The sequence below is a fragment of the Egretta garzetta genome, unplaced genomic scaffold (assembly GCF_000687185.1).
Source record: "Egretta garzetta isolate BGI_Z169 unplaced genomic scaffold, ASM68718v1 scaffold526, whole genome shotgun sequence".
Classification (NCBI taxonomy): domain Eukaryota; kingdom Metazoa; phylum Chordata; class Aves; order Pelecaniformes; family Ardeidae; genus Egretta; species Egretta garzetta.
This window is the reverse complement of record NW_009259967.1, coordinates 1,578,434-1,602,544: the sequence shown is the minus strand read 5'-3', so window position 1 is coordinate 1,602,544 and position 24,111 is coordinate 1,578,434. Positions and strand designations below refer to the sequence as shown.

General features: G+C 38.4%; 2 protein-coding genes across 2 annotated transcripts in view; both read left to right on the top strand.

Moving 5' to 3' along the window:
• Positions 1-21,566, top strand: part of TMEM87A (transmembrane protein 87A) — a 27,927-nt gene extending 6,361 nt beyond the window's left edge. The window contains exons 4-19 of the mRNA XM_035895736.1: positions 4,128-4,181; positions 4,290-4,346; positions 5,971-6,118; positions 6,857-6,918; positions 8,791-8,974; positions 9,812-9,911; positions 10,679-10,772; positions 11,931-11,999; positions 13,039-13,147; positions 14,312-14,370; positions 14,628-14,731; positions 15,088-15,161; positions 16,475-16,536; positions 17,705-17,760; positions 19,041-19,071; positions 19,418-21,566. Coding sequence (XP_035751629.1) covers positions 4,329-4,346; positions 5,971-6,118; positions 6,857-6,918; positions 8,791-8,974; positions 9,812-9,911; positions 10,679-10,772; positions 11,931-11,999; positions 13,039-13,147; positions 14,312-14,370; positions 14,628-14,731; positions 15,088-15,161; positions 16,475-16,536; positions 17,705-17,760; positions 19,041-19,071; positions 19,418-19,459 — 1,212 coding nt within the window. The 5' untranslated portion in view covers positions 4,128-4,181; positions 4,290-4,328 and the 3' untranslated portion in view covers positions 19,460-21,566. The remainder of the gene's footprint in view (positions 1-4,127; positions 4,182-4,289; positions 4,347-5,970; positions 6,119-6,856; positions 6,919-8,790; positions 8,975-9,811; positions 9,912-10,678; positions 10,773-11,930; positions 12,000-13,038; positions 13,148-14,311; positions 14,371-14,627; positions 14,732-15,087; positions 15,162-16,474; positions 16,537-17,704; positions 17,761-19,040; positions 19,072-19,417) is intronic.
• A 2,201-nt stretch (positions 21,567-23,767) lies between these two features.
• VPS39 (VPS39 subunit of HOPS complex) overlaps positions 23,768-24,111 on the top strand; it is a 28,357-nt gene continuing 28,013 nt past the window's right edge. The window contains exon 1 of the mRNA XM_009640260.2: positions 23,768-23,894. Within this exon, the coding sequence (XP_009638555.1) occupies positions 23,768-23,894 (127 nt within the window). The remainder of the gene's footprint in view (positions 23,895-24,111) is intronic.

Below are 24,111 nucleotides of genomic sequence, written 5' to 3'. Positions count from 1 at the left end.
TATTTTTGAATCCCTCCTGGTTTTTTAGCACTCTTTTGAGAGGTTCCGAATTTGATCTTCTAAGAATTTGCCATCTACCCATGTCACTGCAGTGCTTGTGTTGCCTCTTAGTTTCTTTGTTGTACCCTCTGCAACATCTAGGGTTATGTGGAGAATGTATGCCTTGTTTTCATGCTTAGCAGAAGATGTCATAGGGAAACTCCTATTTTTCAGTGATTGCATTCCAATCTTTTTTTTTTTTAATCTTTGGTATTAGAGACTCAGTTGTTGAGTTTTTAGCTCTTAGTATACTTGCTTTAGTAGTCATGTGGTTTAAAGTGGGATTAGTCAGTTAAGACTGCATGGCAGGGTCTTTTTTCTAATTGCAGTTTTTTTTCTGCAGTGGTCAATATAGAAACATTAATTAAAAGGTCTGTAGATGTAACAAATTTGTGGGTGTCTAGTCTGACATGAATGTTGCCTGTGAAGGTGTGGGGACTTCGTAGCCACTAGAAATATGCTGTCAACTTAAAAAGGTTTTGCTGTCTGTTGACTAGCAAAACCCAAACATAATCATCTAAATGGCTCTTCCAAGAATAATCACTGTTCCTTTTGTTTATGGGTTAAGCTTACCTTCTTAATGTCAAATTTTCTTCATCGGGCTTTCAGAATGAGATTTGAAACACAAAAATCACACAATCTTTCCTGAGGGGAGGGAGAAGTCTTGTGTTTCACTTTTCATGTGTGTTCTCTAATAAATCAAAGTGCAAGATTGTCTTACTGCTGTTTTAGGTAGCATTGCAGCTTTGACAGAGCGAGCTAATGTATAGATGGCTTGTTTGTCATTTTGAGGGTGTGGGGGTGTTGTCTTGCAAAATCTTACCTTTTTATTATGTTCTTAGTGATGGTGTTGGTATATTTAAATCTGTGCAAATTGCCCTTAGTATTAACCTGTTCCTGGTGTTCTCTACCTGCTATGTTCCTCACATATCTTGGAAAGGGAAATTCTTTTCTGTATTGTAATCACTGGGAGTCACTGCTCTTCTCTTGTTTGGTATTTGCAGTTGCTGAAATACGCCTGATTGCCTTGAGAACAAAAAGTTTCCAAATGATCTTCAGCTCTTTAATAGAATTGTGTAATGTTAGAATGGAATTCTCTTTTCCACATGCTTCTTTATTTCACTGAACAGTAACGGATTACTTGAGGAAAATGTTTTTCTATTGTTTTGCTTTCAGTTTCGTGTTTGCATATAGTTATGGTAGTTTGGCACAGAATGGGAGGAAAAGCATGGCAGGCAGAGGGTGTCTTAGGTGTTCTTACCTGCTTTTTTTCTTTTTTAGTTGAAGGGGATGAAAAAGCTTGCGATCCCTCCCAAAGTTACAATGTTACTTGGTACTTAAGATATTCTGACTGCTACAATGAAGTTTTCAACTTTGGGGTAAGAATTGTGTGGAAAAACATGGGTTATGATTTTTAGGGGTAAGCAGATCTGGGGCTGAGGGGATTGGAGATGTCTCACTTGCATCCTCATTGCTCTTTGGGCATAAAAGACATGCTCCCCCATTGGAAGGTAACAAATTTCTGGATCATTGGGAATGGAAAGTTTGCTGGAATTACTGACTTTTCTGGGTTTTGGGTAAGGTGGAAGTGTTTGTCAGAATTCTTTTAAACCTAGTAGCTTAAATAAGTGCATTGACTCTAAACTGAAGTGTGTGAGTTTAAGAGAGATGACAATATTATTTACAACAATGCATAATGACAGCAAATAGAATAAGTGGAATATTTTCATGTTTAGTCTAAATTCTATTCTTCGTGGATGCGCATTACAAGTATTAGTGATTTATACAAAAAGTATAGTGTTTCTATTAAATGTGCTAGAACACAACTGTGGTTTATACTGTGTAACACCTTTTCCATGTTTACTTAAAATATTGATTATGACCGTTGTAACTGCTAACCTAACACAGTACTGAGGTTTTTAATCTTTAATACAGTAATGTAGAGTTTGTTTATGGAGACCTGAAGTTTATGCTGGCTGCTGCACCTCCACTGTAAAAATACTGCAATTTCTTTTTTTTTTTTTTTTTTTTTTTTATTAGGTATTAATTCTTACTCAAACCCTGTATGGGGGTGTTTGCCCCCTGTTTTTTTGTTGTTGCTCCCTTTCCCCCCCCCTTGTTTTTTTTTCTTTGAGGAAGAATAGTCTTGTGTGGTCTTGATGGCCTTTATCCCATTAAATTCTGTTCAAGCATGTGTGCAGAGGGGAATTATGGTGCTCTCCAGGCCTTGCAGCTGCCTACTGAGATAAACAGCTTGATATGTTGCATGCTAACCTAAGTTCTCTTCTATGTTTGGCAGGATGAACAGGCAGAGTACTATTTTGGGGCTACATCTGAAGAGCATCCTGGTTGGTCAGGATACTATGCCACAGCGTCTCTCCTCTTTGCAAATTGCTCTGAGCTTTTCAGGCCTCAGGTATGGGTAGAAACTTCACAGTTTGCCCTGTTCATTCATACAATATACAAAGAAGGTGGTAGTTCCTGTTAGATGTGTTAGCATCCTATGTAAGTATCACTGCAGATTGAGAGGTACTCGTTTTTATCTGTTTGACAATCAAACTGCGATGATGACTTCTTAATTTTGCTTTACTTCTGCCTTGCTATTCACTATATGGCCCACCATGGGAGGCAGGGGGAAACCACTGTGAAGTTCAGTGCTTCTTTGTTTTTTTTTTTTTGTGGTTCTGTGTTTTGAATTTGTTTCACTTACAGAAGGCTACTGCTAGTTGAGTGGAAGTGTGAACCTCTGGCAGCAGACTGAAGCTCCCAAAAAAATTGGGTTGATAAAGGACTGGCATTTTTTGCTCAGATAGCATTCATTTATAATAGTGGAAATGAAAGTGTGTTGAGAAATAGGTTATTTAAGCATTGATAGCAGGTTAAAAATGAAAAATAAGTAGTGCTAGAACATGTTTGAAACAAATCAAATGGAAGAGAGAAGACAATGCAAAACAGCACATGGAAGCAGTGTGCAATCATAGTCTCTACACTGGCTGTATATCACCAGGTGAAGCTGTGCAGTCATACTAATGATAGTGTCAGTATAACATGCTGTCTTTCTTTAATGGTGTACTTAAGAATTCAAGGCAAACTGTGCAGTGTTGCATCTGTATTCAGCCGTTTCCAATTTAGACAAAGGGTTGTGGATAGAGAATACTGGGAAATGTCTCATAACTATTGATCCTAGTGTTGCAGGGTTTTTGTTTGGTGGTTTTTTTTTTTTTTTTTTTAAGGAAAAAAGACATGCCGAAAGGTGACTTGAAAAGGGTTTTCAATAATCTGTTTGCATGTGTCTAATTCCTTTGATATGTGAAGATGGCTTGAAAGGTTTTTTAAAATAATCTGTATGCTGCCTGCTTTTTATGTTTAATAATATGAGAAATGTCAGTTCTACTTTTACTTGCTTTTCTAGAAGAGATCTTGTGGTTTAGCTGTGTAATGTGAACTCAGGCATCTAACTGAATATTTAGGTTGGTGAAACTGGTTTTAAAAGTTGTTAAGTGACTTATCCTCCAATTCCTTTGGAAAGTCTACTGAAATTTTAACCAAATATATTCCTCTCAGATATTAATCTCTGAAGTTTCACAGAAATTTCTCCTGATTATTGAGCTTTTTTCTTGTGGTGTAGCAGTTTCCCTAGGTTTGAAGTCACCATAGTTTGTCAGAGTTGGCAAAATCTGGATCTCTAATAGGCACCCGCTTATCTAGGGACCTTTTTTGCATAGGCTAAGGCAGAAATGTCCAAATCCTGTTTCTGTCTGTGTAGACTTCATCTGCTAATGGAGATGGCTAACAGATTCATATCTGGAAAATGATATTAACTTCACTACTGTTGTCTGTGGGTCCACTTCTAAAAATAGACACCTGTTGTTTGAGGGGGGGGAAAGCAAATCTCAAATGACAAATTAATCTAAGTATTCAAGACTCACTCCACAAATGGACAGTTGTTTGATTTAGAGAAATGAAAGCTCTCTAATACAGCTGTTCAGAGAATCTTTCCTTATAATCAACTTTACTGGAACACACTCTTGTAATGTCATGTTAATATAAAGTGCATATAAATGCTATACCTTTCTTATAACTTGCAGATTTTCTATAAAGAATTTGTTCATCCAGAGCCCCTCTCACCTGAGAAACAAGAGGTAATTCTTTTTTTTTTTTTTTTTTTTTTTTTTTCCTTCTAACGAGTGTAGGCATGGAAGAGATGGTTTTAGCATATTGATTTATCCATTTTTCTATTTTTCTTTAAGGGCTTAAAAGATAAGAAGGAGAGTGGAGGAAATCACACAATGGTGGCAGATAAAACTGTATGTATATTGAATTGAATTTAAACATGGCTTGGAATCCAGCATTCTTAATTTGGCTTTTTTAATTAATATTTCTTTTTATAAGAAATTTCTGGTAGCATTTCCAGGGATGGTGCAATTCTCTGTTTTTTTGACACAAGGATTTTTTTTTTTAGCTTGAAACTGAGTAGCACTGCATGGAAAACCAGAATAATAGAAACAGAGTAACTGCTGCTTCTATATATGAAATACAGAACTCCTACCATTCAAACTGATGGTATAAATTAAAAAATAAATTTTGTTTTTCATAGTAATTTAAAGTAATCATTGATATGATCTGTTTTAAGTGGGGACTAATACTTAGAGATAACATTCAGTTTCATCTTTAACTGGTGAGTCTTTTAAAACATTGTCCCTTTTTTTTGCTTTTCAAATCTGTTAGTATTTTTATTGTATGTTATGTTCAAGTCTTAAAGAGGAACGATTGTCAAAATAACTTCAAACAATTGTCAAAATAACTTCAAACTGAGTGCCAATAAAGAAAACGCATTTAACTCCCGATGTACTTATATGGGCATTTACTTTAAAGCTGAATCATAAATAGCTGTGTGTGCAACTGTAATGTAAGGAATCAATGCAGCAAGAGATAGAGATATTTTAAATGCAAAATGAACCTATAAAAATATATCCATTCTACTTTGTTTGCTGTATTTTTAACTAAGTCTTTTCAATTCAGTCAATATCAGCATAAACTTTTTTGATGCATAAAATTATTTTGGCTTCAGGTCTTGTAGTCAGGAAATTTCTTAAAAGAAATGTGTGCTCTTAATACTGAAATTCTATTGGAGAGACTGTTACAGAAAAAGTCTTTGTGGTAGTTCTGCAGTGGTCATGTGGGTGGCATACATGTATATAGTCTTAGTTTTAACCTTAAAGTTCTTGGTAAATATTGCAGTTTCTGAGTCAGCTAGAACTTCTTTAGTTGTGGGATTAATAGTTTTGTGTGCTGGAACTCAAAGATGCTTCCAATTTGTTTTGTGGTGCAAAACTGGGCAAGCTTCCTCTGTTAGTTTGTTGGTAGGATTTCAGTCTTATAAGTTGTTATAAGAGAGCTGTTGCAGGGGCAGTGGTAATTTCCACAGGAGATGACTACTATGGAAATTTTTTTACTTCTCAGCTACCTCTTCTATCTTAGACTACAAAATTCAGCCTTCACCAGGGAGCTGAGTTATATGTAGCTGTGCTGTTGCCAAACAATTGATTTCAGGAGGAAAGAAGTACCTCTGGTCCTAATGTTTCTAGACTGAAAACAAGGAATAGGATACTTTGCGGAATTCTTTGTAGCTTTTGCAGTACCTTTGAGATGACTCTTGCAGTAAGCTAGTATTAAATTTGCAGATAAGCCCTGATTGCCTCCCAGGTCTTTGAGGATTCTTCTGGATTCAAACAATTACATTTTAAGTATTATGTCTAATAAATAGATTTAAAATTTACGTATCAAATATTTATTAACAAGTTTTAGGGCTGTGAGGAGATGAACTTTATTTTTACATGGAAGACAGAAGCAGACTTAGCATAATTAGGTGCTGTCTTTGTCGTGTCATCTTGACTATGCACTATCTACATGTAGACATTTTATTTTCAGGCAATGAATGCTGTTATCAAAACTTGGCGAGATGGGCCATATATATTTATTGTGCAAATTGGAATTACAACTGCGAAGGATTCTACTACCAAAGTTAAAAGAATGGAGAAAACAACACCTTCCTCATATCAAAATAAGCCCTTTACAAGTAAGATAGCTGTTTATATAGTAAGCTAAAAATACAGTGCCATTTTTTATGTATACCAGTCTGAGTGTATTCTAAGGTACTTTTAATATGTACTGTATGGTTCGTTTTCCGAAGACTATCTTTTGCTTCACATAGTTGTAAGTATTGCCTACTACAACTCTTTCCTATCATAAGAAAATAGGTGATTGTTAGTGTCTTGAAGATCCTAAGGCAGTTGGTCTGTCAGTTTAATGATGGAAGTAAAGAAGAATTCCAAGCAGTTCAGTTTTGAGGCTTGGTGTTGTGTTTCACAAGTGTCCAGACCAATACAGTGATTTATATTAAAAAGCTCAAATTATGTAGAATATAAAGATTGTAATTTTCACCTTGAAATTATATTATATCTAACAGTGCATTGATAACCTATCTAAACTTTAGAGAAGCTTGAAAATCCCGTTAAGAAGTTAACTTGTGTGTGTTTCTAAACTTCCCTGTCACACACGAATCTCCAGTACAAATTACTTTTACTTTAAGTACTGCCATGAGTTACTTGGTAATGGAGTGTGTAGTTTTACTTGCATGCTTTTACTTGAGTGTGTTATGCATCTTAACTTTCTTTGATTAAAGTGCAAGTTAGATTTAAAAGCTATGTGAAGATTTGGAGTTTCTTTACGCTTGAGTAAAAATTAGTTAAGTATTTTATCCTGCCTTACTCTTTTGTTTCTTGTTCAATTTGGTTGTTTGATTGTCTTTTGACAGTGACAGTAGAACTGAAGGGGCCATATGAGTATCTCTCACTTGCAGACTATCCTCTGATGATTGTAAGTAAACCAGCTTTTCTTTGACCTATGAAGTTGTCAGTTGATTTCAATCTCAATTAAATACTCCTTCCATACTTTGGGAAACCCAAAGCCATTGTCTCAGAAAAAATAATTTAGCAGAAGGTGTGGTTTGGTTTGAGGTTTTGTTTTTTTGGGTGGTTTTCTTTTGTTGTTGTTCTCTTTTGTACTAAATACAGGGTAGGGAAAACAGACAGATTTCAGATGTTTGCATGTGCTACTACTAGTGTTGTCCTTGTCTGGATTGTTTGACTCGATGCCTGTCAATTTGTGGTATCAGAAGATATCAGTATGGTTAGCTCTAAACTGATGAGCAGTTTTACTGATGCTATTTTTCTCCTTAGCTCATATCTATTTGCTATTCTGTGCTTTTGTTTACAGCTACCCTTTCAGTTGTCACTGCTTTCTTTGTTCTTTTACAGCTTAATCTTCCTTCTTCCACCAGCTGTCTTGCACCCGGTGTGGAGGTCCTTAATACTGCCTAGCAGTGAAAGCATAACTGAACTACAAAGAGCTTTTTATTCAAAGGAGTTGTTGACTTGGTTGTTGACTTCCTCTGTCCAGGAGGCTAAGAAAATAAAAGAACTTAAATATTTATGTAGTGTAGACAGATTTCAGCTGGGGATCAATAACAAGTAAGGTCTCTAGCCTGACTGTATTGGCAGGAGTGAGTGGCCTGTTAAATAGGAGAGCCTGATAGAAGCAAAAAGCCTCCAGCAGCTTTGTTGACATGTAATGCACTAGTGTGAATATCCCCATGTGGCAGATCCAGAAAAAGGTCTCCGTCAAAATGTTTCTGTAATGGGCCATGTGAATGTGAACTAGCATGCCTATGTCCTTACCATTTGAGCTGCACGGATTAGTCAGATGTGAAAATCTGTAAGGATCAGTAAGCTGTTCTCCTAAGGGAGGTGTTTTCAGTTTGTGAAAGCTTCAGCGGATTGTGCAGCTAACTTCAATGCTTGCTTGGTTTAAAAACATCTACCTTCTGCAAGAGAAGACTGCTTGATTTTTACTGTCCTATACTTTGGTTAAGTACTTCCTTCTATTTATTTAATGTCTTACTCTCTCCTTATCCCTCTGAATCTCAGTGTTCTTTCTGAAAACTTAACTTGCTCTGGTATGGTGCTGCTGTTCAGAAAACTCAGCACTGTCAAGCTTATTGTTTACTGTAGGAGACGTGTACCCTGAAAGTTCTTTTAAAGCAAGTAACGCAGGACTGAGGAAAAAAAAATTGCAAGATGATAATATTTAAATGAGTGTCTGGGTTTCTTTTTCAGTTCCAGATTTTTGGCTGACCTAAAGCTTGGTCAAAAACTGAATTTGCTGGAAATTAACTTTTGAGAGAAGTTGTCAAATTAGTTGAACAGAAGGATTACAAGCATCGGTTACTTGTCTCTGTTCTGTGGAATGGTGTGTAAAGTTAACTTGCAAGCTTACTTGCAGAGTACTGCAAATGTACTATGAGGTTAGAAATAGAATAGCATGTGAGAAGGGGCAGAGTGTCTAGTACTTGATGATTTGCCTGAGCTCTTATCTGAGTTTTTGAAAGCTAGTAGCACTTGATATCTTCCTTAGAAAAATTGCCTGGGAATAAATTGGCAGACTGCTCTTCAAGAGAGAGATTGCTCAGAAATTCAATTACTCTGATTCCTGTTGTTGACAGTCGCTGTAAAAGAATCCAGAGAAGACAGATGAAGCAATGCGTGTTTCTAGTCACTTTTGTATATAAAAACTTCAAAAATTGCTATACTTGGGGAGAAAATAGAGCTGTCTTACAACTATGGAATGGAAACAAGGAAATTATTTTTCTGTGTCTAAGGTTCCTGTTTCTTGCTTCTTTTTGTGTAATAGTTTTTCATGGTGATGTGTATTGTGTACGTATTCTTTGGAGTTCTATGGCTTGCATGGTCAGCCTGTTACTGGCGGGATCTCCTGAGGATCCAGTTCTGGATTGGTGCTGTTATCTTCCTGGGAATGCTTGAGAAAGCAGTTTTCTATGCAGAGTTCCAGAATATCCGCTACACAGGGGAATCTGGTAGGTAGCAACAGCAATTGCAGCTTGCAGTTTTTGATGGGGCGTAGTACTAATGGCTTATCTTAAATTGGGGTGTCAGATACATATTAAGTATATGATTTGTAAGAACAAAGAAAAGGGAACCAGACTTTCTGCATTTTTTTAAAATTATATTGTAAATAGGATGATCTGTGCTCTTCTAAAGCTAAAACGCCATTGCTTTCTTTAACTCTGTAGTGTTTTGGGGATGTAGAATGCTAGATGCTGGGGAGTATTCACTGTAACACTGGCTTGCAGTTTAAAATAGGACTTCCGAAGTGTAGCTTGTAATTAATTTCATACAGTTGGTATTGGCCTTGGAAAGAGACAATAAAACTTCTTGTTCAACATGACAGCATGTCAGATGACCCATAGCCTGATAATCCATTTTAGGTGTTTCTCTCTGCATAAAACTTTGGGGGACTGGTTTTGAGTTTTTAGGATGGATGCATACAAATGAAACTCTGCAAATAAAACTTCATTATGACTTTGTTGATTGGCCACAGTCATGGTACAGAAGGTTTTGTTGGTTGACTTGTTTGGAAGGTCATCCAGGCTGATCTTACAGATAAAAGTTTTTTGGATCACTTATCTCCACTTTCTATGGATGTAAAATTTTTCAGTAGCTTTTTTTATGCTACGTGACCTATCTTTTCTGAAAGCCCACTCCAGATGTGGGTAATAAAAAAAATTATACACTTTAATAGCCTACTTTCTGAAAATAATTATGTCTGCTCTCATACTACAATTGCATGCAGTAGTTAATAAAACAGAAGTTATATTTTAATAACATAGCTTCCTCCTCTTTGCTTTTGGTAGTTCAAGGAGCAGTAATACTGGCAGAACTGCTTTCTGCTGTGAAGCGCTCATTGGCTCGAACTCTGGTCATCATAGTCAGCCTGGGATATGGGATAGTCAAGTGAGTAATTCTGTTACAGGGTTTTGTGTTCTATTAAAAGGCTTTTGGCTGTTGGTTTTTAATAACTTAGGGCAGTATTCATCTCCCTGTACTTTGCTGCTTAAAAGGTAGGTGCCTTAGTTAAGTGCTGTAAAGGTCTAGAGTTCTTCTCTAGTTAAGAGACAATCACAATTCCACATGGTGATTTCCCTTCTTCCCACCCCCTTCCATGTACCACTGTTGGGTAGGTTTCTGAATCACTGTTGAGATACATTGATGACTGGAATGGGAGCTTTATATGTCTGCCCTCGGGGCAAGGAGGTGCTTCTAGAAATGGGAGAGGTCAAGAATCACTGATGGGGGAGGGGATCTACTTTAGGAGGCTTCTGCTGCCAAAATTGCTGCTCCTCTGTCTGTCTCTAGCTGTATTCAGTGGTAAAACAACATGCTGTGTGGTAGTGACAACTTCTAGCAAGACTTCTAGCAAGTGTGGGTGTTCTGGGGGAACTGGTGAAAAAGGGGTGAGCTAAGATTTCTTGAAATGTTTGTAAAAAGCTGAAGAGGCTAACTAGGAAACCAGGACTGTTACCGATCTCTTCCTTAGTCACATCCTCTCGTAAGACAAAATGAATAGTAAGCTTTGAGCACCATAATAAAATTATTTCTGGATCTAAAAGTGGCTTGTCACGAGGACCCTTTAATCCCATGCTTCATACCTTATATTAAACTCAATGACTTCATTTTTTTTTCCTCCCACTTCATCTAAATTTCACTTTGTTTTCCTACAGGCCTCGCCTTGGAGTCACTCTTCACAAAGTAGTTATGGCTGGAGCCCTTTACCTATTATTTTCTGGCATGGAAGGTGTTCTTAGAGTCACAGGGGTCAGTAATAACTGCTTGAACTTTCCCATATGCTGCAGATGCTACTGGCTTTATTTACTTGTATGCTAAGGGCAAATCCCAGGGCTATGCTGAAAGAAGGGAACAGAGACAATGAAGTAGTTAATTGTTAATAATTCATATCCACAGTTTCAGAGTTTAAGTTTGATGTCTTCTCTATTTATCAGGATATAATTCTGTATATTTTGAAATAATTCTAATAGTTTTCTGATCAGTCAGGTTTCAGACACATATTCGTCTGGACCCATGTGTCTAATACTTCAGATTAGGTAGGGCTAGTTGCAGACACAAATACATAGCTTGGGTCACCTTGCCATGAGTTAAACAAAACAACCAAACAAAAAAACCAAAATAACTAAAATGTACCACCACTCCAATTTTGGAGGCTGTACTTAGGATGTACATGTGAGTGGTGCTGCTGCTAGCTTCATTAAGAAGTGTGTCTCAGAATGTAGATTTCAGTTGTTCTGTTTTTGGTATTTTGGGATCAAGTATTTAACATGTCATATATTTGGTACTTTTTCAGTTTTTCTATGACACTGTGGCTCTGATAGCAAACTTGGCCCTGTCCATGATTGATGCCTGTATTATTTTGTGGATATCCTTTCATAAACTGCAGAATGTCACAAGCTTATTCACAGCTTATTATTTGTCTTAAAAGGAATGGAAGGTGATTTGCTTGTTTCAGTTGGGACTTTGATAATTTTTGATACGTATGCAAAGGCAATTTGTGCCACTGTCAGTCAAACTCATGGTTGCCAGTGGAGTTCAGTTCATCCATGGATAGTGTAAAAGATTTAATTGCTACATTTTTAACAAGCTGATTGCTAGTTTTCTGTAATGGAGGTGGCCAGAGCACATCACTGCAGCAGTCGCCTTAACGGAGGCTCCTTTTAGTGGTGCTGGATTGATTTAATCTGGAAAATACTTGCTGGTGGAAAACTGAGAACTGACAGTGTGGTCTTGTCAGTTCCCCTCTGTGCATTGGGCTAAACTGTTGGTTCAAACCGTCTGCTTCTGTAGTAAAACTCAGAAGCATTGTGGTGGAGTATTTGTGGTTTCTCACAAAACAGCCTGATCCTCCTTGCTTCCTCTGTTTCCTTTTCAGTTTGTTCTTATTGGCTCTCTCTTTGTCTCTAGGCCCAGAATGATCTTGCCTCCTTGGCTTTTATTCCCCTGGCTTTCCTAGATACTGCCCTGTGCTGGTGGATATCCTTCACTATTTTACTTGGTGGGGTGTATTTTCTTTCACATTTGTTTTTTTGGGAGTCTTTTTGGCTGAACTTTTTTTAATCAGCTTCAAGTATATGTTCTTTCTACTTCTGATAAAGTTAATAGAACTTCTGTAATTGAGTGTTCAGGTAAGCTTTTGCTACAGCCAGTGCAAGGAAAACTAGATAACCAGTAGATACCTGTGTTAGAGCTGACCCTGAACATGGACTAGCCAAAGCTGTCTGTTACCAGTCTCTGATTATTGAATTATGAAATTGTTTTGTTCTAGTGTAGCACTGTAGCAATACCATAGTACTAGCATTTGGAGAACAGACTCTGTTTATGTTTTGGGAAGGTTTCTTAGCAACATCAAACCTAAAATTCTGTAAAATTTGTACTCATTTTGAAGCAGTTAGGAGACAAAATGGGGTCTTGACATATTACATGCAAACAACCATAATCTTATGTGACTTTACCAGCTGCTGTTAAATGTCAAACTCAAAGCCATGTATAGCAGAATCCTTATAAAGTGTTGTTAGTGAAAGTCAATTGCAAAACTCTATTTAAAATGTGAAAGGCTTGCTGCCCAGCCGTGACAACCCCAATTCTCTCCTACCATGATGTCTTTCCTAAGCACTTGTTTTGTCACTATGGAGATTACATTGTAGGCAAAAGTGTGAAGACACATGTTAAAATCCACTTAATTTGGATTTTAACTGGCTTCTACTTTGGACTTGATTTTCCATTAATCAGAAATACATTTGACGCTTTTCCGAAGGAATAGGCCATAGTCCAAAATAAGTGCTTGGATGCCACCTTTGTGTGACAAGAGTTCTAGGTTTAGATGACTAAATAACATGAAAGGGATGGATCCTGCTCTTTGGCACCTTTGCCATAGGATGAACTTCTACTGAGGCTGGTCTAACTTTTTCAAGGGTTAAGTGTGTGGGTGGGAGAGCTGTTGATCGTAAGATCTGTGTCCTCTTACATCTGTGACCAGCTTGTCCCTTCAGAGGCTTTCCTTGACTTTCTGTACATATTCATCAGCTTAACACAAACAATGAAACTGCTAAAACTTCGAAGGAATGTTGTGAAACTCTCTTTGTATCGGCACTTCACCAACACGCTCATCTTGGCAGTAGCAGGTAAGCAGTAAATTACATTAATCAAATAAGGGCACTTGCCATTTCCATATATGGCTTGATTTGATCACTAAAGCAGACTTTTGACTTCGGTGAACTTTGTTTAAATGCAATCAAAGTACTTGATATTTCTAACACTTGACCCGTTTCTAATAGTGGAGCTATCCCAAGTGTTATGTTGATACTTCAGAGGCAGTGGATTATTAGTCCTGGTGCTAATAAGATCAGTAGTTCTGTGCAGCTCCTCTAACAGAGCGCTTTTGTCCATCTTAAAGCTGCTGTGGGCAAAAGATTTTTATCTATGTTGTTAACTTCACAGAGATAGTTTTTGCCAAAATCACAGTATTGCTGCATGCTATGAGATTTTTAAGGCATCTGAAGACCAGATAGCTGAAGACTAGAGTGATTCTTGGAAAAACAGTATTCTTGGTATTGTAACGTAATGCCCTCTGTATTCTTCCAGAATACAGATTCAGATTCTCTTTCCATTTGTCGTAGTGATGAAGTGAACTTCAAGAATAAATGTGTCGGTGCTTCCAGGTGCTTGGCTCCTCATCTATTTGGAAATGCTACCCATACAATGAGCAGAAAACTTCTAAGCACTGTGCTTTTTTTAAACAAAGAAGTGCTTTCCTTTTAATTGACAGCTCGATTAAATTCCTTGCAGCATCTGGCTCTTAGTCATCATAGAACCCCTTAGTGGAAGGAAAGTCTCATCTTCTAAAACTGTGGTGAGAGCATAGTTTAAGCGTTGGAACTCCTGTGGGTCAAGATCTGAATGGCTGGGCATTCAGGCAGATCAGATGGTTCATTTACTTAAAGGTAGTCTTTATTTGTCAACTGATAATGAAACCATGGGTTGGACACTAGATGGAAGTAATGTAAGAATAGTAAATAAGGATGAGTAGTTTGGCCCAGTACTTCATACTTGATTTATGTCTTGTGTCTCTGAAGAACCAAGAACAAAATATGCTGGTCTGTACCTAAGCTACTGTATAAGGTCAGTGCAATAAATCAGTCTCTTGTTTTTCAAAACTAATAAATTGGATTCTGAGAATTTACTGTTTAGGTCTTTGCCCTTTGTTTGGGAAACATGGTCCTGTTAGTAGTGTATTTGGATTAGCATATTTTGTAGTAATAAGCAGCTTGTTTGTTTTAATCTTGCAGCATCGATTGTATTTATCATCTGGACCACCATGAAGTTCAGGCTGGTGGACTGTCAGTCGGTGAGTTTATATTTAATGCTTTCTGCAGTTGCTGCCTCTTGATCAATTTACATTTGGTAGTGTAAGAGCTGAGATTGCACATTCTGGAACAGATTTTTCTGTGGATTATGCCTAATATACCACATGCTAAAATTCTCACTGTTGTGGGAAATGAGCCTCTTTGTCAGATGTCTATAGTTCACCCTTGGAAGGAGCGGACGGCATGGAGTCTCTTTCTTCACAACTTTTCCTATTTGTGCTGCTGTTTTCCTTGACAGGACTGGCAGGAGCTATGGGTGGATGATGCCATCTGGCGCTTACTGTTTTCTATGATCCTTTTTGTCATCATGATTCTGTGGAGACCATCTGCTAACAACCAAAGGTTCAGCTTTTCTTACTTCTTTCTAAAAATAGTGGTTTTGGGGAATGCTTGTTTATCCAGTGGAGTACTGGTGGGTGATTTTTAGTTGCTGTATACTGATCCATATGGATACTAAGCAGTGTGTGTAGGGGCTTGAGGAAAAGTAAGTGTAGGAAGTCACACAGGTAAAATTCTATCTGTTCCTAGTGGTGAACTTACTCAAAAAGAAGTGACTTAAACTTTTGATTATGTAGTTTAGCATAGGTCTTAAAAACAACGATCTAGACAGAATAATCAAGTTGTGAATGTTTGGGTTATGATATCTTGGTGGCAAGAGATGCTATTCTAAGATAGCTTTCATTCTTTTCCTCCTAAAGGTTTGCTTTCTCCCCACTGTCTGAAGAGGAGGAGGATGATGAGCAGAAAGAACCAATGTTAAAGGAAAGTTTTGGTAAGAGAAAAATTTCAGTGTTGAAGAGACACTTCTGTGGAGGGAGGTCTCTTGTTCTCTGGCAAAAAGTTCACTACTGCTGTAAAAGTCAATGCCTCCCTGTTGCCATTGATTTATGCAGTTGTACAGGAAACACTGGCTTTATCTTTAGTGTTTACATTGCTTGTTTAATTGCGGGGTTTTCAGATGTCACTGAACACACTGCTACTGTTGTGGTTGCCTTACCATGTCCACTGGACTTTGTTCTATTAAATGTTCAAATCATAGGTTTGGATCCAGTCATGATAATGGATATCCAAGGATCTCCCGGATATTGTTGCTAGGCAGTGATTTAGTCTGCAGTTCTCTTTTAAAATTCACTTTAAGAATTTTCATTTATTTATCTGTTCTCTGAACTCTGCAGAGTTCTTAGTTTTCCATATTAGGGCCTAGTACAGGAATGTCCAGTGTAAACATGGATGAATATGTTTACATATTCATGAAATTACCTATGAATGAAAGAGTCCTGCTTTATGACACGAGGTTGCATCTTTCTCTTCACTTGTTCCCTTCCTACTACAAAACCTTCTCTTTTCCCTGCCTCCTATCTCCCTATTATGTCTATTATCCTTGTAACACTATTGGTGATAAGTTGTGTAAATGGTAGGGTGACATACTCGCTGTCTGTCCACAAATCAATTCTGCTGAGATATATCAGTACTGTTTCACTTGTTTAGGAGCTGAGAAGTGTGTAATCCCTTATGTGCATTTGCCAAATCAGCTGTATCTGGCTGGCTGCTGGGCTGGGAGATACATGTTGCCTCTCAGCTCTTAAGTCAACCAAGTGACTGGTCAGCAGTCAGTAGGTAAAATAAATTTTGGCACTTGCACATGTCTTGGAATGGTTGAGGTTGGAAGGGACCTCTGGTGGTCATCCTGACCAAACACCCTGCTCAAGGAGGGTCACCTGGAACAGGTTGCCCTGGAGTGTATCTAAATGGCTTTTGAGTACAAGGATGCAGGTTCCACAGCCTCTCTGGGCAAAATATGTCTTTAAGTTCTATGCTACTTACGCATGGCTTCAAGAGAAGGACTAGAAGTTGATGCTTCCTAGGTAAAATTACAAAATTCAGGAAGAACTAGGTATTCCACCTGTCAAGAAAAATACAAGCCTTTCAAAGGGAAAGCATTGTCATAATGAGTAACTTGTCTGTCTTACTCTGTCTCTTTGGATTTGATGAAATATTCTGAATGAATACTCAATGCTTTCACATACAGTCTATGAACAATTATAGTTAAGTTATCCCAATATTTTTTCCTTCTTTTGTCTTCAGAGGGAATGAAAATGAGAAGTACAAAGCAAGAACCAAATGGGAATGTAAAAGCAAATAAAGCTGTGAGTATCCCCTCCCTACCTCGAAGGGTATAGATACATCTCTCTTTGGCTGCCCCCTCGTAGTAGCTTACAAAGATGCAAAGTGTTCAGTTTATAAACTTGAGTGTCCTGGTTTGCTTCAGAGTGGGAGTGAGCCAAAGTATTGTACACTTACAGTGCTTCTGAACAGAAAATAAATACAGGTTTTTAATCTAATTTCCTGTAAGTGCAATGGAAGCCTTAGTATTCAGTCTGTTCTTCAGGAATGTTTGCACAATCCAGTATAGATAGAACTGTATTGTACTATATTCTGATAATGAATAATACAGTATTTTAACAAGTTTGTCAGGCTGAGCCTCTTTATTTAATAAATTAATTGCCTTTCTAGTGTTGAGATTTGTGATTCATTACACGAATAGGGTGATGTGTATATTATTATGTAGCTACTTAAATAGTTTGGATGGAACACTTCTAATATATCTGCATTCTTTCCCTGTGGCTCACAAGCAAAGGTGGTTTCACATTCCGTTAGGAGGTAGAAATATGTCTCAGAATCTTTTCATGGAATTCATGCATAAATTTAAAAAGTGGAAAGAACCTGTAGGGATTCATGAGAGTATTTTTGTTGTTAACACTCTTTTTCTCGAAGGTTGGTTGCAACTCTATGCTACTTACCTGAGGATAACATGAAAATCAAACTTTCCTATTTTGGGGATGGAGGGGATCAGAAAGGGTCAGTTGTCCAAATTCAAAACAAGCGTGCTTGTGTTGTGAATTGGAGAGTGCTCATCAGATAGAAATGAGAAATCCTGATAATACAGTTTAACTTAGCTTTGCAAAATTTAGCTTGTTATTTTTATAATAATTTTTCATGTATATGTTCTAAAGATAATGTTGTTTTGTGGGAGACTAAAAAAGATCATGTCAATAACCGGAGTGTCCTGAGGGCCCGCTTTTCCTAGTCTCTATCAGACTAATACAGAGGTGACAGTAAGTCATAGGTGGGTTTTTGTTTTTTTCTTGGAATGTTTTTTCTGTAATCCAGAAATCAAGTTGGAGGTGGATTCTTTTGAAGTGACATTATAAATACATCGGTTTTTTTCAAGTAGGCTGAGAAGAAAAAGGCTTGCATGTGACAGTGTTTTGGGAAAACTGACATTTGTTTTCCATTTAATTGCTGTACTTGTAGCAGGAGGATGACCTGAAGTGGGTAGAGGAGAACGTTCCTTCGTCAGTGACAGATGTGTGAGTATTTTTATAGTTGCAATAAAAGCATGTTCCTTGGACACAGGAACACAAATACATTAGAATGCCTTATAGCTTGTATGCTGCACTTACATGAGCAGGTACTGAGTTCAGCCTGGAATTGGCCTCTGACTTCTTAAAATGCTTCCACTTGGCTTTATGCAGTCTGTAAGAGTCCATGGCACTCGAACACAGACTGACTTAAGGAATACCATCTTGGACTGTGAAACCACAGACTGATTTGTTTGCGCTTCACCGAAGTGCAAACTAACTAAATAAATCCAGAAAACAAAGAACACACAAACCCTCTCTTTCTGCTTATTGATCTGGAAAAGTCCTTTGAGTATCATGCCGAATGTAAACCACTGAATAATGTCACTTAGTTCTCAACTTTATTTGGAATGTCTGTTGAGTCATTTTTATGCTTCTGGCAATATAGTCAGCTATGTAGGCAGTCCATATCTATTCTGCTTTTAATAACTTTTACATCCTAAAAATGTCAGTGCCTGTGTCTAAATTTTTCATAGGAAAAAAGACGTTCACAAATTAACTATGTTCACAAATCTCAATAGGTAATCTTGGCAGAGGCTCTGGATTTAAGTACAAAACTATGCTTGAAGTTAAAGACAAGAAATCAGCTGAAGCTTCAAGAGGATAAAAAAGTGCACTTTCTCAATTAAATTTGTTTTTCCCAGTTCTAGGACTTATTTTTTGAAGAATGGTAGGATTTCTTAAGAAAACAACTAGACTGGTATTAGCTAGGAAAGGGCATGTTGACGTAGTCTGCTGCAGGTTTTTCTGTTCTTGAAAGTATGTTGATCAGGTTTCTGAAGAGATGAGATCCCAATAGACAGATGGAAGGTCTATTGTAGCTGAAAAGGCTATGGTACCAGCATAACTTATTTGATCTCTGGGATGTGTTTTTACAATATAGTCTCATACTGTAAGTGTCTTCAGTGTAGTTCAGCAGTGTTCCCATATGAATGATGCAGCTTATTTTGATGCAACTTGGAAATTGTTCAGATGGTAACGAGAAGCTTAGAAAAAAAGAATTTTAAAACTGTGAAGGCCATTGAGGATACTTCTTGGCCTCTTCCTCTTTTATGTGTCTTTCTCTAATTTCTGTCTAATTGAAAGGTCTGTCTTCATTATTGCTCTCCTGTGCCCTGAAAAGCTTAAGGTGAAACATAAGGCTGAAAATGATTGTCAGTAATATGCTCTAAGTAGGTGCTCTAATGCTCTTAACTATTTCTTTTTTCTTTTCCCCCCCCTCCTCACAGCGCTCTTCCAGCTCTTCTGGATTCAGATGAGGTCAGTAAACAAATCTTCAGTTCAATTTAGTCTTCTGACATGCCAAAGGAGTCATGAGTCAGCTGTTAAAGACTTGGCTTATTAGAACTGGCCTCTCTGATCTTGCCAAGACAGCAGTATAATGCCGGGGGGTGGGGAAGGACAGTGGGGACAACCGTGACACAACTTCTTAGAATATAAACATGTATTCTAAAAGAAGTGGTACATCTGTTGTGTAAGTTGGACTCCTGACTTAAAATGCATACGAGTGTGCATTTGTTGTGAATGTGCAAAGCATACCACCTTATTTCTGAATAATGTAAACCTGTCGGGGGAAATGACAAACATTGGGTATTTTATCTTCCAGGAAAGAATGATTACACACTTTGAAAGGTCCAAAATGGAATGAAGGAGTAGCTTTTTGTTACTGGAAGTGGAGACGCCTCTTTTAAAGTTGCTTGGTGGAGCAAGTGCATCCTGCTGATTTGTTTCTTGATCTCGGCCTTGGACGTTTGATGCTTTATTGTCATGAGAGCGTCTTGCTGTGGAAGAAGTTCACAAGGACATTATAAACCTTTTGGAAATTTGAATTTACAAAGTTGCTGCAAGTTTGGATTTTTAAGCAATTTAAATGTGTACTATTCCAGCACCTTCTGTAACTTTTCAAATATTTAATCTGTGAAACTAAAATTCCTAATGTCTGCTTGAGGAGTTTATATTTCAATGTTATAATTGACACTTAGGGGTGAACTGCCTGTACCTTTTTTGGGGGGAGGGTGGGGACAGATAAAAACAAGCACTGAAGAAACAACAGACCCGTTTTCTGGTAGATAATGGCTTACTGCTGTTGCATGTCATGTGTCCGACACGGATGAGAGGTTTTTAGAGAGAAGCTCCTGTTAATGAAGAAAATTAAGATGCCAGAAAGGAAATATTTGGAAAAGTTACAGTGATATGAGTTTTTAACGAAATCAAGTGCAATTTTATTCATAACACTGTGTAAGAAAGATTTTCTATTTTAAATGCCATTGACCTATAGGTAACAGCTGCATAGAGCTAACACTTGCTGTTGTGGCACATCTCATTGCTGGCAATGCGGTGAATGCCTGGAAAAATGATTTGCCCCTACCTTCCATGTGTTGCATGACTTAATTTAAAAGAAACAAAACCAAACATAACCAAACATCACCAAACCCACTCCTGCAGTGCTCTTCCACAAGTGCTTGACTACTCGTGTTTAGCAGATATTAACTAGATGTTTCAGCAGAACTCTTCTCCCTGCCCACATAACATCTCCACCGAGAAGTCGGCACTCTTCTATGAGAAGATGGCATTGCTTTCTAGAGGGCGCAAGCACTGCTTACCTTGCTTGAAAGAGGCTTTGATGGGAGTACGCAGTGCTGGGGTAGTTCTGTTCCCAGTGTTCGGTTAGAATTGCCTCCCACCTACGTGATTTGATGATGGGCTTTCCTGTCCCAATTGGTCCCTGTGGCCAAGAGGTACTCCGATGAGATCACTGTGTTTCAAAGTTGCAGATTTCTATTCTCTATAATTGCTTTTGGTTTCTCCTTTTCAAATGGAAAAGAGCTTTTGGACAGTGTTCTATTTTTATTCTATGCTTGGCTGTAGAGGCTTCACTTGCAATAACTACACATGGAAACCCACTGTTGGACTGTGTGACAAAAGCTCTAGTTTGGGTTCATAACCTTTACAACTGATAACTACCAGGCAAGCAGCAGCACAGCTGGATTTCTAGGGAGCTGATGTGCTGCTGCTGGAATGGCATAGGGAGTCAGCTTTTCTGGTTCTTCACTCATAGCTGTGTCAGCAGAAGTTAACATGTGCCTGTACTTCATTTCGCTGTAAGGTCTGGTAGCGTAGCTCTTGTTCATCTTTATCAGCAACTTATGCTGAAACATGGCACTTTACAGTAGAGTAGCTGAGGCACAAGTGCATCGTATCTTCTGCTAGCTGTGCCATGTGGGCAGCAAATCCTCAGTGGATGGGCAGAGGGAAAAAAAGAGCTGTGGCTGTAATACGTTGGTCTGCCTCTGCAAGAGTTGCTGGAGCTCTTCTGCCATCCCCTTTAGGCCATGGGTAGAATCTTTAATGAGAAAACACTTTGACTTCTAATTTGCTATGCTTAATTGATATAGATGAAACAAACGTTACCTCCGTGTCCTTTTGGGGAGAGAAAATTTTGTGAAATAAAGCTACATAAAACCTGCTATTTAATTTTTTTGGGTTGTTTTTTTTAAGTTCTATTGTTTTGGGTTTGGGTTTTTTTGAGACAAATAGGGGAAAAATGTTCTCTACTGGAAGCACAAAAGAAGTTTATATGTACCATTTAATAAAAGCTAGGCAAAGAGTAGAAAGGCTTACATTGTGTCCTTTCACTTTCATACTGCCTGTGCTCTCACTTGAGAAAGTGTTAACCTCTTCACAAAGCTGCCTCACTTTTCTTTAACTCTTTATTGTATGGAATTTATAATGTAGTTACTCCCGATGAGCGCTTTTTTCTTTTTTTTCATGTGAAGCTTGACAATAGGGTGGAAGTCTGTCATTTGAAAAGCTAATATAGATAGGGCAAATAATAAACTTTGGAGCAAAAGTGAAAATCTAAACAGTTTCCCTAATTGCATTCATAGTTTAATAATTCAAAGACTAAAATAAATGTAGTAGCAGTGTGGTGTTACCCCCGTACAACTCCAACCTCTGCCTTCTATCCTTGTACTGACTTCTGTCGGTATTTGAACTTGTCCTGAATTCCACAGGGGGCTCGTTGCTCCCTTAGTTCTTGTTTTTCCACTCGTTTAGCAGATTTTCGTGGAAGGTATTCTTGGAAGGTAGCATCTGCTGCCTCGCATCTAGCAGGTGCATGCTGTGACTTCCTTGTTTGCGGTCTGAAGGAGAGCTTGTGTCCGAGCCCGGTTCAAACAGTGTCATGTGGGCTACGGCACATGCACAACTCCTGCCACAGTTACGATTGCAGAAGAGGTGGCTAAAAGCAGTAGATGAGATGTGGGTAAGGAGCAAAGGGTGTGCACATGAGGGAGTTGCAGCAACATGGCCTCTCTTCTGATAGCATGTTCGGTCAGATTTGTTGGTTCTACTACAGAGATCTTTGCCTCTCTTGATTTCCTGGGTTTGCTCCTGAAGATGTGTGGGTTCTATGACTTGCCAAGAAAGCTTCATCAGCAAGCTAGCTTGCTAGAATGCGTGAAACCAGAAATCCTGCAGGATTGTTACCTTTAATTATGTAGGGAAGATTTAATGCAAATTTATACCCATTCTTTCACAACAGGTACTGTAATTTTAAAGTAAACGGTACAGACTCCTCTGAAGACTTGGGGAGCAGGAGGGAGAAAACACGTCTGCTCTTGGGTCTCAGGTCTGCCTGAGTTTTCAGTGACTAGAATGGTGTGTAAAGCTGAATTTCCTTTAGGAGATTTGGCTGCTGACTTCAAATATCTTCAACAAGCTGTTCCTAATTGAGATAATGCTCTACTTGCAGAAAAAGTAGATGTCTGCCAGGAATTAAAATATAGAGGGAGTTTTTTAGGATTCTTGTGCCTGATTGTGTGTGGATTTGTTTATCTGTGAGAAGTAGCTGTGATATCCCTGATGCAATTGTTGTAGCATGTGCATACCATGCAGAAAACTGAAAGCAAGGTAATAGTGAAGAAGATGATGATGTTGACCAGCTTTTCATTAGGGTGACAAGATGTTCCTGTTAGGAGCTCTGAAGGAGGGACTGAGTAGTAGATCACATAGCGTGGTAAAGAAATGCAACAGGCTTGAGAGGCACGGAGTGAGTCAGGATCATAAGACCTGTGGTAGGGAAGGATATGTTCACCTTGCTCCGTAGGTGTAGGGTTGTGTGAGTTTGTGGGCTTTTTTTTATCTTTCTGTTCACTTTATACGGCATTTTATGTTGTATGCTAAAGGAAAAGTATGCTGTTTTTTAAAACCTGAAGAGGCCAATGCCTTGCACATAATCTGTGCTGTGGTAAAAATGGATTACAGCCATTTGCATGTGAAGTCATTATTACCCACTGTTACTGAAACTTACATTTCATTTCACTTCACTAAATTGGTGCTATGTTCCTCTTCCTTCTGTAGCAACCCTAGGTCAGGGAGAGCAGGTACATGCCTGAGCCATAATTCATTTGGCAATTTGCAGGTCTGTTGTCTGTGAAGGGGATGTGACTTAGCATAGTTTCGTGGTTTAGTAAGGTTTCATTCCTGAGCAGTTTGGATGCAAGAGTGCAAGAGGAGCACGCTTGTTCTCCCATTCCTGTGTTTTAATCTCCCAGCACAGAGCATCGTCAGTTCCTGTTTTCTAAAGCAGTGGTCTCTGTTGGTGAAGATGCTCGGAGAACTTAGCACCACGTGCTTTTTTAGTTTGGTTGAGTTAGTTTAGCTTCTAGGTCAGTGAGGGTGAGTGTTGTGCCTCTCCACAACCAATGTAAATGCAACCATGGCCTGTTCTGGAAGGGACAAGGTAGTAAGTAAAGATTTCCTCCTGGGGACTGAAATTCACTGGCCAAGTTAATTAAAATAACAGTACTAAAAGATAAGTTCGTTAAAGTAAAATTTAGGACCTCCAAAAAATAGACATTTACTTGCAAGTGATGTTTTGCTGTTGTCGTCTGGTTTCCTTAGGTTACACAGGTCATTTTTTGTCTCTGTATACAGGATGACTTTCCTGCCCACCATGGTTTATGTTAGCAAATGGCAGCCTGACGCCTTGGATACTGACATTGTTGTGGGAAGACAGGATGAACGTCTTGCTATCTGTCCCCTTTCTGGGCTCTGTGAAGATGCACAAGGGCTATGTCAGGGTGAGGAGAGTCATCGAATCATAGAATGGTTTAGGTTGGAAAAGACCTTTAAGATCATCAATTCCAGCCATTAACCTAATGCTGCCATCCCACCACTAAACCATGTCCCTAGGCACCTCGTCTGCCCGTCTTTTAAATACATCCAGGGGTGGGGACTCAACCACTTCCCTGGGCAGCCTGTTCCAATGCTTGACAACCCTTTTGGTGAAAAATTTTT